The 18,102-nt window shown below is 42.9% G+C and overlaps 1 protein-coding gene across 12 annotated transcripts in view; it reads right to left on the bottom strand.

The window, feature by feature from the left end:
• Positions 1–1,175: 1,175 nt before the first annotated feature.
• The window catches only part of adgrl3.1 (adhesion G protein-coupled receptor L3.1), a 123,704-nt gene continuing 106,777 nt past the window's right edge, over positions 1,176–18,102 (bottom strand). For 4 of the 12 annotated variants that reach the window (XM_035174108.2, XM_035174122.2, XM_035174097.2 and 1 more), the window contains 9 exons: positions 16,671–16,737; positions 15,228–15,319; positions 12,199–12,367; positions 10,185–10,364; positions 9,600–9,693; positions 6,424–6,552; positions 5,694–5,711; positions 4,757–5,059; positions 1,176–3,896 (listed from right to left, as the gene is read on the bottom strand). In XM_035174108.2, the coding sequence (XP_035029999.1) occupies positions 3,253–3,896; positions 4,757–5,059; positions 5,694–5,711; positions 6,424–6,552; positions 9,600–9,693; positions 10,185–10,364; positions 12,199–12,367; positions 15,228–15,319; positions 16,671–16,737 (1,696 nt within the window). In that variant the 3' untranslated portion in view covers positions 1,176–3,252. Of the gene's footprint in view, positions 3,897–4,756; positions 5,060–5,693; positions 5,712–6,423; positions 6,900–9,599; positions 9,694–10,184; positions 10,365–12,198; positions 12,368–15,227; positions 15,320–16,670; positions 16,738–18,102 lie in introns of those variants that run through there. The other 8 variants (XM_035174130.2, XM_035174156.2, XM_035174138.2 and 5 more) reach the window with 8 other exon arrangements.

The following is an 18,102-nucleotide window of genomic DNA, read 5'->3' as shown; positions in this document are numbered from 1 at the left end:
TTCATTGCAACATCTCTTAGAAATCTTGTTGAAGGTGTCCAAGGACCCTGCAACCTGTCCACCACTTACAGCTTCTATCTGTACTGATTGGCATCTGTACTGATAGCCAACGAGTTCACCTGTTGGCCTTGGTGCTGACCATGTAGGCAGAGGCTGTGGAGGTTGAAGAAGCAGATCCATTTAAATGATTATGTGCTGGAGAACAAACTGAGTCCTGGAATGTGACGCTCTCTGTCCATGTCTCCTTTTTCTAATATCTCTGTAAGTGTTGTTGCATCAAGCTCAGCAAATGTAGGACACTGTTTCAGATGAAAGTCTGTAAAGCCTGGAATAAGACCTAAGTAATAAAGGCTCTTCTTACACAAACATGTCTATTACACACACCTCTCAACCCACACAGCTGATTTAATGGTGCACATAACCACTTCACAGGTGGTTTGTTGGGAAGTAATTCTTCATACCACTTGACTCTTGCAGGTCAGGTCCATACATATGGGAAGTGTAAATGGGTGAAAAGTTAAGTCTCTATATTGGAGAACTGGTGCATGCATATATAGTGTGTGTACCAGTGAAACTGTGAAAAGGGGAGGGGCAGTACACAGGTTACCAGTGTATTCCAGGGCTGACATGTGGAGAAAAACAACCATTAACACTCACATTCACCAACGGCAGCAACGGGCAATTTTATATTCTCCAATTAACCTAAGCTGCAGGTCTTTTGGATTCAAAATGAAAGTGCCACAGACGTGCGACCCCCCACTATCTCTGGAGTTGGCTACAGACAAAGGATCTTTTTTTCAGCTGGTCTGCAAAAAATCCCTTACATGTCTAAGTGTTACCTATGGTGCTGTAAATTGTCTTGCTGCAAGTGAAGCTGGTCTGATAATGACTTAAAACTGCTATTTCTAATCGTCACAACTACTATGTTCAGAACCCCTCCTATACACCCAGCCAGGCCACCGAGTTTTTACACTTCTTATGGCAGGATTTCATCTGAGAGTGAAACACGAGTACAGAAATGCATGTAACACAATGTCCGTTGCTATATGCACAGTATGTCATTTCCCTAATGAGCCAGAAATGCGTATTTGAAGTGAAAACGCTGCGGCTCTTCAAACTTTTGTGTTTGCATTCAATTTGGATGTAATGACTGATGGAGGCGGAAAACCACAACGCTATGTCAGTAATTTATTTGTTGGCAAACAACTTTCACTGTTACAACAAATATTAGTTATGAGATCATTCAACTTGGAACCCATACAAAAAGAATAAATAACTAGCAATAATATTGTAATAATAATAATGATCATAATAATTTAAAAAAAGAAACAAAAAAATAAACCCAGTGCCACTTTATTTTCTCCCGTCTAAAGCCAGCTTCCTTTCCTCCAAGCTTGTTTTGCTAACTTTAAACCAATAAACAGATAAATAAATAATTTCTCTCTTGGGGACATGGCGCGGGGGCTTGTGGGATACATGTGCAAGCTAAACTTCATACACTTTTTTAAATTTTTCCTCCTAAATAAGTAAACATTGGCTCTCCACATTGGACAGTGCTGCTGTGTGCAGTTTTCACATCTTCAGTACATATATGGGGAGTCACTCATGGCATTTCACAGGTGAGAACCGCCCTTTCTCAATTTATGGAAGCAGTGTTAATTCTCTCTTATTTAGTTTTTGAGAAGGCCGCTTGTTATTCTCAGCATCCTTTCACCTGCACAGTAAGATCTCACCCAGCACAGCAAGGTAATGTCGATTTGTAGAACATTTGGCAAATAGAGAGGATATGCTTCATAAACCGTTGTGTTCCTCCAAGTATCTGATATCGTATTTCACCCAGGCTCCTTCTTGTGCCTAAAGGAAGGAAATGCTTTCCTCGAGAACAAATCAGAAGAGACTCACTTCCAGCAATTACTAAAACGTAGCATTTCCAAAGTAACTGTCTCCTCCATAAGCTATAACCACTTCTTTTTCCCTTTACTTTCAAAACTACCCAGTGGTAAAGTATATAGTAACAGTTGATTTGCAGAATGTGAGTGACAGTGTTGCTATAAAAGGACCAGAATGAGGTGTGCGTGGGGTATATGCGTATTAATTAAGGAGTGTGTAACTGTCTCTGTATTTATGAAACAGTGTCATGAGAGATAGTCCCTTGCTCGTTCTGTATAGTCTACACGTGAGAACATATCATGACTTCCCAGAACGGTTCCACAGACAAAAGGTTTGCAACCTAAAAATTGAAAAATAAAAGACTTGGTCATATGCAACATTTGTATCTGTATCTGTATTCTGTACAATACATAGAAACAGTTTGTGATTTCCTCGTAGTCCGTCCATAACTGAAAACTTTCACAGAAGAGAGGAGAAGAAATGGAACCCATTCTTTAATTTTTTTTTTCTTTTAAATCCAGTCTGTTGTAATATGATCTTCCTTCTTAGTTTTCAGTGGAATACACGGTATAGCCGCAGTCACTACAGCTCGCAGGAATGTTACACCAGCCCGGACACAACTCCAGCTTAGCAGATACGAAGGAAGAAGAATTCAGTACATCAGCGTGATATGGTTACAGTTTCGGTTGTCCATTAAAAATGTTTTTGGGATGGTCACGAGTGAGAGCATATTATCGTACATCCTCCACTTGATTGGCAAGGAGTGGGGCAGTGCCTCTTTGGGGGCCAGTTTGTGTTTATGCGCACCAGAGTTGAATATCCTGCTCTGCCCTTTGGAGAGTTGGAAACGTCATCCCAGTACGTGTCTTTAAAAGTGAGACAGAGAGACAGACATACAGACAAAACAGACAAGCAGCTCCTTTAACCAGGGCTGGGGGGGTCATGCCCCTGTAGTGGTGGTAGTGGAGACTATACGCTATGATCTGCTAGAGGTCCATATTGGGGAACTTGTAGGGCTACGGTCAATCCAAGATCCCAAATTAAAGTCACAGGTGGGGTAAAATTACAGAGCCCCCCCCCACTTCCTTTCCAATTCTCGTTGATGTTCACAAAGTCTCTCAGAACCGCCCAGGCTCTCAGTGTGCTCCATTGATGACAATACATTCAGTCCCTGCTTTGATATGACCAGCGATATCTCAACCGTATTGTCATGAACCATAGTTTATGTCACACAAACACACAGTACGTCAATCCAGGGGCGGGCCAGCTCAGTCTGTCAGTCAACAACACAGAATGTTTTCATTGGGAGGTTGGAAATGTGAGTGGACTGGGGAGGGAAAAAAACAAGTCTCTTTATTGGCTCTATAGACTGGTAACCAGGTGGGAAGGGTCTACGGGCGGCTCCTCGGGTGATGAATCAGACTCCTCTTTGTTCCCGGCCACCATGTATCCATCACTGCCACCACGGCCCATGTGGTAGTAGGTCTGCAGCTCGTGAAGGTGATTCCTGGAGCCCAGGTTTGGCATGCTCTTATAGTAGACGTCATCCAGCTCGGGGGCCGTAGCACTCTTACAGGGCTGCAGCTCCCCCGAGCTCTCTTCCTCTCCGTCTGTAAGGCCGTTCATCTGCCCATCCGGGAGGTCCGTTAGCACTGGCATGCTGGTGTAGAGTGAGTCTCTGTGGTTGGGCGAGTGCGTCTGCTCCTCGGTGTGCTCGTTGGTCAGTAGGGGGAAGAAGCTTTCGCTGGTCTCCTGGGGAATGCGCCGTGGCCTTGAGAAGCTGTGCGGGGGAGGCGGCGGTGGCGGGTGGCTGTCTGGCGGCGGGGGCCGTGGCGGCAGGAGAGGAGCGTTGGACTCCTCTCTGATAATCTCCAATCCCAGGTTCTCCTCGTGGGGGAAGGCTGCAGGGTTGTCCAGAACCATGGGCCCATTGTCCTCTTTACCGCTGCCCAAACACCCACTGACTCCACTGCTGCTGCTGCTGCTGCTGCCGCCGGCCAGGCTCCCTGAAAGAAGAAAGCAGGACAAATGGTTATAGCATATCGCCGACAGTTAATGTTGAACACCGAGCAGCGCCGCTTCCACAGCGGTGATTTCAACTCATCAAGAACGTCATGTGAAGTGCAATCGATATTTTCATATTAACGGTGGATCAAATTACAATAGGAAAGGCGTTGCTCATATTATCATCTGACTCATTCACCTGCATTTTCCCAACACTTATACAAAGGGATATAATCTCAGTGTTCTGGTTTTTCACCTCGGCACTCGTCAGAGCCGATTGAAGTCACAGCAGGCCGCTCATTGAAACAGCTCTAAAAAGCCACTGTACACAACCTGCCCAGCACAAAATGGCACTGAGCATTTAGCAGCTTTACAGCCACTTACAGTATTTCTCTCAGGAGCAGCTAGAGATGAAAAACTGCCAACAGTAAAGTGAGTACTGGACATGCCTTCAACAGGTGGCCTGAAACATGAACGCAGATGAAGGCTGATCAGTCTCGGAGCCCATTGGCTATCGTCTGACGACAAATTAGCATCTGAGGGAAACTTCCAATATTTAAGGTAAGGTAATCCTTTATTGGTCCCCATGGGGTGACACTTAAAGTAGGTGTCCAGATGCCATTTTGGATAATCTATTTTCAGAGCTATCTGCATAGGAATGCAGGTAAATGAAAAAGCCGATCCGATGCATTTCAGTCAATTTGGTTGGTCACCACAAGGACTGTTGACCTGCGGGCAACCAAAACCTGCTCAAATGTAATTGGTCAAACTAGAAACAGACGCCAGACGGCTTTATAAGATAGTTGTAGCAGTAGACAGGTGAGTGTGCACCAGCAAGTTTGAGGTGAATCAAAACAGTCACCTCCGTTCGTCATGCTGCTGTTGACCAGCTTGTTCATCAGGTTGTGGTTGCGCTCGGTGGTGGCTCGCTCGTGGTTATTGAGGTAGGACGGGATGTAGTTGGAGGTCAGCTCCTTGAGGATCTTCTTCTCCAGGGTGGTCTCCTTGTGGTTGCTGTGGGTGCCGTATCCACCGCTTCGGTCTAGAATCTGGACGCAGTCACTCAAGTATTCGCTGCTGGCCATGGTGTAGTTGTTGGCATGGTTACCATTGAGAGGAAGTGTATCCATAACGCTGGAGTCTCTTGCGTTGTTCAGGATGCCCTCTGAGGAGCAAATAATGAAAAAAAAATGTTTTGATAATTATTAGGTTCCTTAAAATATACCGAGTGGATTTCTCAGACGAAAGATTTTAATTATTGTTTGATATCGTAGCGTGTGCTGTGAATTGAGGATTTTAAAAAAGTAGCAATGATCATTTCCTTGGAAGGAAAAATGCTTAATTTAAGAGAAACCTCAGAACTTTCTTTTTCTTAATTACTGCCAGAACCACAGCAAAACTAAAGGAGCAGTTACACTCCCAATGCAAAATAAATGTTTCAAAAATAACGCTTTAAGTAATTAGATTGCAAGTAATTTCCAAGAGCAAATATAACTCGATTTTCGATTTGCCCAATTTGCATCCGCAATATTTCAATTCAATGAGTCAGTGCGAAAGCTTGTTTTATTATTACTATAAATAAATTTCTCAAGAAATAGCATTTTGTCAAACAGGAATCCAAAACTGTGTAACAAACCAAATAAGACAAGTGTATTACTGTGTGCACTGACTCATGATTTGTGAAAAAAAAAAGAAGCATGTCTGAAAATAGACTGAAAATGTTAGGCAGAGTGCTTTGGACGCAAAGGGAGAGAGAAGTCAATGTTATTGAAGTAGGTGAGTATTAATTTAGTCCATACTTGTGTCTCGGTAAGGTGCTGATGGACAGCATGAGGGAGAAGAGAGAAAAGAGACACAGACGTGAGTTCTCACATAGAGAGAAACAAATTTCAGCAGCTACAAAATCAACAGTTGCACAGTAATTGGAGGCGTGAATGAAAACAAAGAAAACCCTGTCAGATGCTTAAAATCCAAGTCTAGTTTTTCAGGGTCTTATTGTTTACTGTCTGATTTTATTTATTAAACACAGAAAAAAAACATGAAAACACACAAAACAAATTGCATTTAAAACACAGCATATATATATATATTGTCCACATGCAGTGTAAAGCAATACACAAATCCCAATTGATATGTGCAATGTGGCATTCAAAATGAAGCACGGTATAAAATATGAGCATTCACACAAAATAATACAAATATTTCATGGCTCCCAAGTAGCTTATAAATTATAGAGTGCATCTATTGCATAAAATAAATAATGGTGTGGAGGTTTTTTACTGTTTGATACATTTATGTGCTGTGAGAACTGCCAGTGGGTGTCCATTGTGAGAGATTATTGCAGTGTGATTGATCGCCTTACTTGGGAGCCATAATCAGGCGAGATCAGATACGCAGCCAAAAGTGCATCATGGTGGCAAACATTTCAAAATGAAATGACCATGCAAAAAGAAATGCAATGTGGCGAACAAAAGACTCAAAGCGAACTTTCCAAATATTAAATGTTGGTAATAGGAACATGATGCACACCTTGGGTGTTGTACATGCCCACGGCTGGGTTATTATAGACTGCCGAGTCCCCCAGGAGAGTGTTATAAGGATTGTTAGTACCATGGGGACGAAGGAGAGCATTAGTTATAAGATGATTAGCCATGGCTCCTGGTACAGGCAGATAGAAAGAGAGAGGGAGAGAGGAAGAGCGACAGCCAAGACAAGAGAGGAAGAGGAGAGGGAAAGCAACAGCCAAGTCAAGAGAGAAGCAGAGAGAGGCACTCGAGAGAAAAAAAAAAGGCAGAGCAGAGATAGAGGTTAAAGGAGAAAGTGTGTAGACGTTGCAGAGTGGAAGTAAGTAAGAAGGGGAAAAAGGAAGGGAGAGTGAGATGGAAGGGGAGTGTGTGGAAGAAAGAGGGAGAGAAGAGGACAAGTAAATCAAACAAGCAAACATAGTTTGAGGTGAAAGCCAAGAAAAAGCTTGACGAGTCATTCTTGCAGCCACTGCATACAGGCTGAGGGATGGGATGAGAGAGAGAGAGAGAGAGACAGAGAGAGAGAGACAGACAGACAGACAGACAGAGAGAGAGAGAGAGAGAGAGAGAGAGAGAGAGAGAGAGAGACAGACAGACAGACAGACAGACAGACAGACAGACAGAGAGAGACAAGGAGAACATAGCAATGCTTGAAGAAGATTGTGCTGCAGTTCAATAGGCTTGAGCAGAGAAGCATGACTACAGGATAGTTAATGGACAAAGGGGCCACAAAAAAAGTGTTCCCAGAGCATTTCTTCCCCAGGTGGGAGACGGATCATGTACACATTAAGACACTGCAGGAAAACAGAAGAGGAACGACCGTGACAGCTCCTGTACATTCTTCTTCCTCCTATCATCCTCACGCTACCGCTACCGCTATAAACACGGATGAATGTCATATAGCTTCAAAACACGAGTTAGAGGAGGGAAGAAAAGTAAGGCACCAAACCATCTCTGTGGTGTCGCTTTCTTTTTCTTCAGCTAAAAGAAAATACCACAATCTTTTAGAGCGTCTGTGTTTTCAGTTTGGAACGTCTTCAAATAAAACTAAAACTATCCTAACAACTCTAAATTGTAGTGCACAATGCACATTAATTAAAACGGATATAATAAAAGCATAAAGGGAAATTTGTCAATGTGACCAAATGTGTAATTTAAACCCTTAATCCCAAAACAACAAAAAACTATGACAGAGTATTAGGGCCATAGTGAAGAAATATTTTATTTTGAAAATAATGTCATATTAAGAGAATAGAGTCATGATATTGAAAGAAAAAATATATATAATTGAATGACCAAAAAGTGACGATATAACAAAGGTAAAATTGCAATTTACAAGAAAAATCCACAATTCAATTAGAAAAAAATTCATAAAATTACAAGAATAAAGTTGTATCTAAATATCATGAGATTAAAAAAAATAAGAAGAAAGGAGAATGACTTTATTCTTTGAAATCTGAGATTATATTTCCTGTCTAAGTGGCCCTCATACTCCGTCAAGAAAGACAAAAGCCATAATAATGAAAGTGAACACACACCTCCATTTTACTCTCTCCTAATTTCAACAAGTCAGTCCCCCATCAGAATATCCAGTTTATTCCACTCCATCCTTAAGCCACAGTGTGTAGTCGTTTGAGATCTACTGGCTGAGCACCTCTCGGCTCCACACTTTAAAGTGTGAGGGAGGAGGAGGAGGAGGAGGAGGAGGAGGAGGAGGAGGAGGAGGAGGAGGGGGTGTCTTAAGCCCTGCCTCACTAAGTGTGTGATAATTCAGGTGCTGACACACACCGTGTCTGCTTTAGCATCAATCTGTCATGCTAACAGCTTATTAGTGGCCTGAAGGAAGCGAGGGCCACACCTCGACTTCGATGCTAACAAATGGTACTGTATGTGTGCAAGTTCCACTGTGTGTGTGTGTGTGTGTGTGTTTGTCTGAATGTGTGTGTCAAAATGTCTAGCCTTTTGGGTGTCTGTGTCCTCATTACCCCGGCCCTCAGACAGCCATACTCATGGGTTCCTTTTTCACAGACCATTACTGTGGCTTTACTCTGGAGGGACAGCAACAGACAGTTACGAATGCAGCGGGCTCAGCCTAATACTCATTTAAAATCAGAGTAATTACTGTAGCCTTCAGATAAGCTCGACTGAACACCCAGGTGCTTAGGTGAAGAACCTTCTGCAAAACTTTGCACTGCTGCAGCACTACCAAACATTCCTTGTAATTTTGCTGGAAACTAACACACAGTCGGTCTTAAAGTGTTAATTCACCCAGAAAGTAAAGTTTTCGAGTCGAATTTGAATACCTGGGCTTCCAGACACTTGGATGACACCACAGCAGCAATATGGAGGCATTGGTTTTTCGGGGCAGGTGCAATGTTCAACTCACTTTTATTCTGCATTATTATTCTGGGTCTTACATGATATGTCCTTGTGTACTGTTTTTAGTTTTTGTTCTCGTTTGTTGTACTGTTCTGTAGCCGATGTAGCACTTTGGCCCGAGACAAATTTCCCCTTGTGACAATAAAGTATATTTGATTTGATTTGATATTTTTGGTGTTTAAAGAAGTGGTCCCCCAGTTACTTCAATTGTTTTGGACTTGGCTGCAACACTGTTTAGCCTGGAAGTGTTTTGTGGACTCAAACACTTCACCCACCCCTCCATCGGCATAGTGGTGAGTAGATAATGAGTTTTTTTGAGTGAAGTATCCCGTTAATACTTGTATCTTCGTCTGAAGAGACACCCTACTACATTCAGTTAATAACAAAGCATTAATTAACTCTACATAATTTCCAGTATAATAATAAAGGCTATAGACGTGTTCAGCTAAAGGATTTCTCACCCACTATGCATCAAAACAACACCATCCCAGGAAAAAGATGTATAGGAGCCATCAACACTGTGTTTCTACAGAACTCTGTCGATTTTAAATGAAACCACAAACCGGTTTCAGTTTTAACTACAAACTTTTTTTCCTGTAAAATCATCCTTTTGAAACATGATGATATTGTGATATTTACACCCTATTCAGCTAATCTGACTCTCTACAAGAACCGTTATCAGAAGTTTGGACTCCTACCACTTTACTAAATGACAGCGTATGCTGTCTGGGCCTCCCGCTATTAATAAAGTAGATATGGTGACAGTGATGAGGATGCAAATGGTAGGTATCCCGTGGTTACCTCTGTTGAGCGTGGCAGAGCTGTTGATGTCTCCAGTGATGAAGGAGGACTCCTGTTTCCTCACAGTGTCATTCCACATCCGCCTGATACGACTCTATACATAGAAGAAAAAAAAGAGAGAGGCGAGAGAAATAGGAGGAGAGGGAGACGGAGGTAGAGAAGGTGTGGGTAAAGATGAGGCAGCAATGTAAAGGGCAGGAGGGAAGGAAGGATGGGGGAAGTCAAGGGAGGGGAAGGCATGATGACAAAAGAGGGAAAGAAATGCAGTAAGAAATATAAAAGGGGATGGTGTGCAAACGAAGGGCAAATTAGTTGCGGGAGAGGCAGGAAAAAGTAAAGCAACGGCCAGCAAGAGAGAAACAGGTGGGGAGAAATAATTACCCATTAATGCCATTTATGCCTCATCTGCCTGTGTGTCAGCATCAAGGTGCAAGTCAGGGTTTGGGCTATCTCACTTTCAACTCAGAATCCACATTTAAAGTCTGCAACGTCCATGTCAAACAGAGTTTTTTTTATGGCTACGATAAAAGTAGTTGAAAGCGAACAGCGATAACCCAAAACCCTCATGGCGTCCTCTGGCCTCACCTGAGAGTCTGCTGTGCTGTAGCGTCCGGGTGTGCAGGCAGGTAAGCTCACCTGTGAGCCTGTGGAGTAGCGGCCCGGCGTCCGCGAGGTGGTGGTCTTACTGGACGAGGAGATGGACGTCTCCACGCTCTTGCCGCTGCAGCAGTGAGTGCGCAGACATTTGCCGTACTCTTTACGCACCTGGTTAGGGGAGGTGAAAAGCAGGCATGAAGGACTGATGTTCCACTTTGCACATATTGAGGCGTATTGTTTAAGACGACATACCAGAGAAAGAACAGCCTGCAGGGGCTTAACTTGATAAAGTGTCTCTGTTAACTTTATTTTCTTGCTCAAATTCGTTGTGCAAATACACACACACACACACACAAGCCTCCATAAAAATGCAGACATTAAAGGATTAACTTCATAAACTTAAACGTCAACAGGCAACCCAAATGTTGTTTCTGCCACATAACTGTCTGAAATGGACATGCTCCTTAGGGAGACATACGCCGCACTTGCACACGCAAAACATCTGCATTTAGATCCCAATCAAGTTAGAGCAAATAGGGCCGTAATTGCTTTTTAACAAGCTCATTGGACTGGCAGACGTGTATTGCCACGTGCTCTGTTTGAACAGCTGTGTGGCGAGTTGCTCCGTGCATCTTGGGAGAAACCATGTCGGGCCACATGCCAAAGACAACCTCAGCACTGTTCTGAGGACGTCTCTCAGGATACGTGATCCTGTGGCCTAACACATACCTAAGTACAGTGCATGCTGACATCTGCACACACACACACGCAGCACTTGTTTACCGCTCACACACTTAAAACTAAAAACTCTCTGCGGGACGGCAGCCAGACGAGAGTATTAAGCATTTGATGAATTCTCTCTCCATATCCTACTCCTCTTCTGTACTCCCAGGCACTGACAGTGTGTGGGAGACTCTGTAAAAATATCGTTAGAATGTGAAGGCTTCTCCTGGAAGCCACATATAATTCAAATTTCAAAAGTGGTACATATGTACTCGCAAGTGCCTCTAATCCTTTAGGCCAAACAAACCCCAAAACATATAAACATATAAATAGGTTGTCTTTTCAAAATGAAAGAGGGGGAAGCTGCGTGTCAATGTGAAGGAGGTCAATGTATTAAATCCCTGAAATCGCTGCCACTTAAGCCGTTTTTAGACATGAACTCAAAATGGGTACAGAAAAGGAGTTTGCCTTTCACATTTTAAGAGTGCCGCAGGAGATTGTCCAATTCGGACTCTCTCTCAACAACAGCAAAATGTCACGGACATTCAGGCAAGGGGCGGTGCCTGGGGAGAGCATGAAGGAGGCATTTTGTATTGTCAAAATCTCTTGAATCTCGTCTTTCCAAGCCTCTTCTACGTGAACGCCACATCCTAAGATATTTGTTTTTGTTCTTTTTTATTTAGTTTTGCGTCTGTTGTGTTGGAAACATCATCAAAGCACACACTCGCTGGCTGTTTTCTGATATTTCCCCGAAATTTTACTAGGGGGCTTGCAGCAAAAGTTCCCGGAAAATAGCAACTGACTTGGAAATAGTTTTTTTCTCTTATATCGCCCCTCCCAAAAATGTCAGTCCAAAAGCAGCTTTAGACACAAATCAGATATATTTCTTCTGTATGTGTCCAAAAGTTTGGACAACTGGAGCTAAATGTTATCAAAAGTTTTTGAAAAAATGCTATTTCCGGCTTGATGACCCTGCCTGATGATGAAAAACTGTCTTTTCCGTTGGGGGATGACAGAAACACTGTAAGACCGGCAGCTCCGTTTATTACCTGCTGTCAGACAGTGAAAAGTGAGCGAGAGAGTGAAAACATGAGAATCGAGCAGCCGGTAGTGTTACAGAATGACCAATCAAACCCCTGACAGCTCTGCAGATATTTTTGGTGTCCCCTGCTGATCACTGCTCGCCATGTGTGTGTCTCTGTTTGTTTTGTATTTGTCTGCCTGTCACGCTAACTCGTCTATTTCCGTCTATCTTTGTCTCTGTGTGTGTGTGCCTCACCTTCTTCTGCAGTATGCAGTGGAAGATGAAGATGAACATCCCCTGCAGGGAGTTGAAGATGGTGAAAAGGTAGGCCATGATCACGGTGCTCTCGTTGATGTACATTAGGCCGAACGCCCAGGTCAGGCCCAGCAGGCACAGCAGAGCAATGGCACCGATCACCCAGGACCTATAAAAGATAGGAGGGAGAAATCACCCACTGGATAACCATGTCAATTTAAATTTGATTTAACATCTCATATTCTCAACAAGAGCTCTTTTAGCAATGTAACATTATATACAAAGTTTATTTTGCGGATGGCATTATAGGCAGTATAAAAAGCCTTATCTCTTTCCCTGGAAAGCTAAAGCTTTTCATCCAAGTTTGATGCATGTGGGATATAAGGCAGGAGAAAGGGGTGAAGGAGGGTTCACTCAGCCCTGACACTGTGGGACTGGGATGAGGGAAACAGTGGGAGGCTTTTGCCAAAAAGAATTACACTCTTGCAAAAATGGTAGAGACAAGAGAGAAAGGGGATTTGCTCATTTAGATACCATCTCGAGAGACAGGCAGGGGAGGTTAGAAGCTAGCTGACGTCAGCCACTAGTAACGAGAGAGTCAAGCCCATAAGACCTTTTCCGAGAGAGATCCAAAATCTGTCATTCGTCAAAGTGCACATCCGAGGGTAAAGAGTGTTTTCACAGGCAGAAGTGGGTCCTGAAGTCTGTTAGTGCAAATGGGACGATAACAATTTAATGGAACCAAATTTCATAAAAGTTTTCTGAGGCTCCATTTCAAACAGAGCCTATGTGGAAATGAGTCATAAAGGTAAAATGTCAGAGAAATGGTCATGTCGAGGCATGTGTATGCATCGTAAGTCCTCGTCTGAGTGTGTGCACCTGAGAGTGAGTGTGTGTGGGGCTGTGTGAGTGGTATCGCTGGGCGTTAAGTAGACGGACATTACGGCCATTATAAAATGACATTTCCCAGTAAAGGTCATGGTGTCGGGTCTGCCACAGCCACGATGATGGCTGTTAATTTGATTGGCTGACTGGGCAGTGATCACCTCTCATGTGAGACTTGAAGACAAAGAAAGGGGGTAAAGAAAGAAAGGGGGAGGGCGGAGAGAGGAAAAGACATCGGGGCAGATATTAGAAGAGTCAGGAGGAAGGAAGAGAGAAAGAAGAGAGTAAGTGAGTGAGACTGAGGTGATTGATTCGATGTTGCCCTCTGTGGCACCATTCAGGCGAGACAGAACCTCCAATAAAGCTCGTCTGACGACCCCCTTCAATAAAGGGTATACTCATCCCTCTCTTTTCCATCCCTCCATTCCACCTCTCCCTCCAGTGCTCCCTCGAGTCATGGTTTCTCTCTCGGCTCGGCGTCCCCTTATTCACATCGCACCATTATAATATTTCAATAGCACTTTGGGTCTATAGGTCATAGGAGCTCGCAAGTCACAGACGAACAAGTGATCCGTTTTACAAAGCAGGTTAATGGTTAATTAAGGGATAAGCAAAGACTCGAGGAGGTTTCACAGACAAATGAGATGACAAACAAACCAATCAAAATACAGCTAGGGAGGATGACAGGCATCTGATTGGAGGGAGGCCTTACCAGAGCCAGTCCTCAACAAAGACAACACATGATGGCTTGAAGTTAAAGAGACAAAGAAAAAACGAAAAGAAGAAAAAAAAAGAATGAGATGATGATGATTAACATGTAAATGAAACACTAATGAAGTAAAATGATCAAAATCAATTCGGCCTTTAGTGTGCTCAGAGAGGAAAAAGGGAAAAAAAGGGTTGGATTCTAAATAATTATTTCATTTTATCTTTCATCTGCCTTTTTTGATCTCAATCCCCTGAACTGCAGCGGGGCAAAGATTGGCTGCTTTCGTCTTTATGTCTGAAACGCTTCCCACTTGAAGTCCTACTTAAAACTGCTGTCATGAGAGATAAATTGGCAGTAATATTTAAACGATACATCAAATGAGTAAGCCATTTTGTCATTTATATTCTGAGCAGCCGCCGCATATTGTTTGAATTAGACTGAGCCTTTTGTCTCAGACGAAAACGAAAAAACTAAGTCCTGATGAGTTAGCTCGGAGGCCACGGCTTCATTGTTCTGTGGGAATTAAGTCATATTCAGTGATATTCTCTGAGGGCGATACAGGTAACGTGACATGATGAATTCAGTGGGTGGTGTCTTGAAATAATGTCGGAAATAATGCTTAATGTGACATGCTTAGGTACAAAAGAAGCTGATGGACATAGATTTAAAATACAGTTTGACATTTTGGGAAATATACCTTTTTTCAGCTTTTTTGTCTAACGAGATGTTTAATACCGCTTTGAGCTAAGCTAGCCTGGCTCTGTTTCAAGGTAACAAAGTCACTATCCACACGTCATACTTCCAGGCACAGACTTTTAACTTTAAAATTTTACACTCAGCTTTTTTAACTCTGCTTCAATTATGCTAACTCATAAACTGTATATAAAGATGGATGACATGTCCCTAAAAGTGAAGCCAAAACCCTCTGGTGGCAGGCCGCAGTATTGGTCATAAATCCAGCCTCTTCCTTTAAGCAGATGGGACATAGGCAAACTAAAAGTCAAATTTCATGTTTATTACATTAAATATAAATATGGTTTCAGTCATTTTAAGTAGTTATTATGAAACAGATATATGCAAGTGCTTATTTTGATTATGATTGACAGCTGAGACTCCTGATTGGTCAAGCGCATTTGTATTGGTGGGATCTTAGCTCCAGTTTTGTTCAGTGGAATCAAGGGGAGACATGTCGTCGATCTTTATATTCAATCTAGATGCTAAACTAAACGACTGCGTCTCATCCAGCTGTATTTAACAAACAGAAATAAGAGTGGAATCAGTCTATTTATCTTGACAAAAAATAGAGAATAAGTATATTTTCCAAAATGTCAAACTATTCCTTGAACTTAACCCACACACACATGCATAATCCCACCCACTTTCACCCCCAAGAGCACTGGTGAGGCAGCAGAATGGTCAGCACACATGCACTTACTTGATGTTGTCCAGACATCCAGAGTCTGGTTTGAGAATGGCCGTATGGTGGAACATCTTATAAAGAGCGATACCGAGGAAGATTACGTTCAGCTGAAACACACACACACACACAAGTAAATATTCTGCAGCGATGAGCCTAATTAAAGACACATTGTCACCACCACAGTTCACACACATACAGTGCATGTCATTTCATTTTCCCTTGCAGCAGTAATTGGCTTGGGGACAGTATCGGCCTACAATCGACGAACCTTTATGTTCTAAAAATACAGCAGCTGGAGCATCAGAGAAAACACAGCAGTCATTGTGACCATCAATGATCATTGCTGTAATAAAAAATCCAATTCTCCCAGTTGCTGTCCAGTCTGCTGTCCTTACCTATTGCTTTGATAGGGTGGTTTAATAATAACTCATCTAGGCTGTTGTGTTAGGTCCCCAAGGCTGTGTATGTTAGCAATGGGTGTAGAGTCATAACAGAGCAGTCCCACCTGCACTGCTCCCACTTACAGGCCCAGTTAGATCAGTGATAGTCTGCCTGACATTTCTAAAATGAGCACAGAGCATCAGTGTACATGCTGACATTCACCTAATTGGGAACATCTCCCATTGCTTTAGTTGTACCTTTTTCACTATATATATATATAGTGTGTGCATGCTTCTTCAAGGTAGGAAGGATGCTTGCGTCTGTGCCTAAAAAGAGTTTACTCACTCATAACTTATCATTTATTCAGTGAAAAAGAAATGTGTTTATCAAATAAAACAAACACAAATGAATTAAGTATTTTCAAAATAAAGTTAGCAATTGTGTTCATTTATGTTACTAACTGAAGTTTTTTCAGTGGTGACATTGCTCTATGCATCGATTACAAAAATGTTGCTTTTCCTACAGTGCTATTCCTTTCAGAAATCTAATATAGTTTACTTTGTAAATGTGTTTATACCAGATTTCTACCCTAACTATGTTGTGAAACTAAGAAAATAGTAACATCAGACAATTTTGCATCTTTTTAGTTGGCAGGAGTGAAAATGAGTCATCCTCTACTTTTGTGATGTTATTATTCCAGAATGACAAAGACATTGAGAACACTTCAGAGACACCGGATGTTGGCTCTATTGGCTCTATGATGTTTTTTTTCTAATGTTTTTCCGAATGACACACACATTTCTGGACTTTTTTCTAATCGGAAATGGCTTAAAAAATCTCCCTAGGGTGGCATGGCTCAGACCCACTCAGGTTTGGGCCAAGCCCCAAATTTATACAACCGTTGAATGATCAAACTGACACATGGAGTTTCTCCTGCTTCCACTTACAAAACAAAAAGCTCAGTTAAACCTTAACGCAGCGAGTCTCCTCTGCACGAACATGTATCACCCGCTCCTCTCTGTAACCTACATGCAGCACTATGCCAAGTGTGTGAGCATGTGTGTACGTGTGTCTCACCATGATGATGAGAGTAGCAGGGCCAATGAAACTCCAGATAAAGTATGTATCCAATCGCAGCCAGCACCTAGAGAGGGGGAGAGAGAAGAGATAAAGAGTGAGTACGAGAGAGAGAGAGAGAGAGAGAGAGAGAGAGAGAGAGAGAGAGAGAGAGAGACACAGAGAGAGACATCACGCATGAGAAACAGAGGGAAGAAAAACAGGAGAAAGGAAAGACGCAGAGGGATTAAAAACATGCCCCAGTCTCAGATGGATGTAGGGTAGCAAGGATTTACCATCAGAGGACAGGACATGCATCACAGTTACACACACACACACACGCAAGGAGAAAAAGCCATACATTACACGCCACACAGTATATCAAACGCATCAGGTTAGAGGGAGGACAAAAAGAATTGGTGCGGATGAAAAAGTGAAAGAGACGGAGAGCAGTGAAAGAGACGGAGAGCAGTGAGAGAGGCGTTGCAGGACGGAGAAAAAATACACTACGGTGTATGCACACCTCAAATATACATCACACACGGAGGGGGAGACAGCGAGGGATGAGCACCTGTGATAAATAAACCCTCAGTCCCCCCTCAGGGCACAGATATATGACACAGCCACATCCTGCAGTCGCAAAAATATGACATGACTGTGTTCATTTTAATACTGAGTTATGGATGCAGCCCTCATACCGGGCTATTTATGGAGTCTGGGAGTGGCGGCGGTGAGGTTAAAGGAGAAGGGGCACACACACACACACACACACACACACACACACAGAGGCACAGATTTCTGACCACAAGGTTAGCGTTGATGGTAAAAGATAAACTGCTGTATGCTAAATTATACTACCCCCAAAACATCTTCACTCATCAATTGCAGTAAGCAGGAGAAGGAGAAAAAAAAAAAGAAAGTCGCCCGCCTGCCCTCCGCTGAGGTCAGACCCAAAGGGCTGCAGGAAAAAAAAAGTACCTGAGTAAAAACCGCTGGAGCAAAATGGCCGACTGATTCACGACCAGCTGCTTCTGAATTATTAATCTTTCAATTTCCAGCACATTAGAGAGCCCTCCATTACGGGTCCCTGACTGTGTCACTGTATCCTCCAATAGGGCTCCTCTGCTAAGTCATAGCCACCTTCATTATGGGACGGGAGATAGACTCAGTGCCACTGGCTAATATGGGGGGGGGGAGAATGGCGGTGTGATGTGTGTCAAGGTGACACAGCAGGGGTGGCAGATGATATTTGCCGAGGTTTTCTTTCAATGCGTTATGTCAAACATGATAAGCAGCGCCATTTTCAAGGCCTGACTGATGAATGAGTCACTAGAGAGAGTTTCTGCTTTTAATTTAAATTGTTTTCAGTTTCTTCTTGAAGTCCACGAGGCACAGGGCCATTAAAAGCATGAAAAGTGGTTGTTTGGGTGAAGGACAAGAATTCATTTTTGGG

Source organism: Hippoglossus stenolepis, chromosome 2, assembly GCF_022539355.2.
Source record: "Hippoglossus stenolepis isolate QCI-W04-F060 chromosome 2, HSTE1.2, whole genome shotgun sequence".
Lineage (NCBI taxonomy): Eukaryota > Metazoa > Chordata > Actinopteri > Pleuronectiformes > Pleuronectidae > Hippoglossus > Hippoglossus stenolepis.
This window is presented reverse-complemented; position numbering and strand designations above follow the sequence as displayed.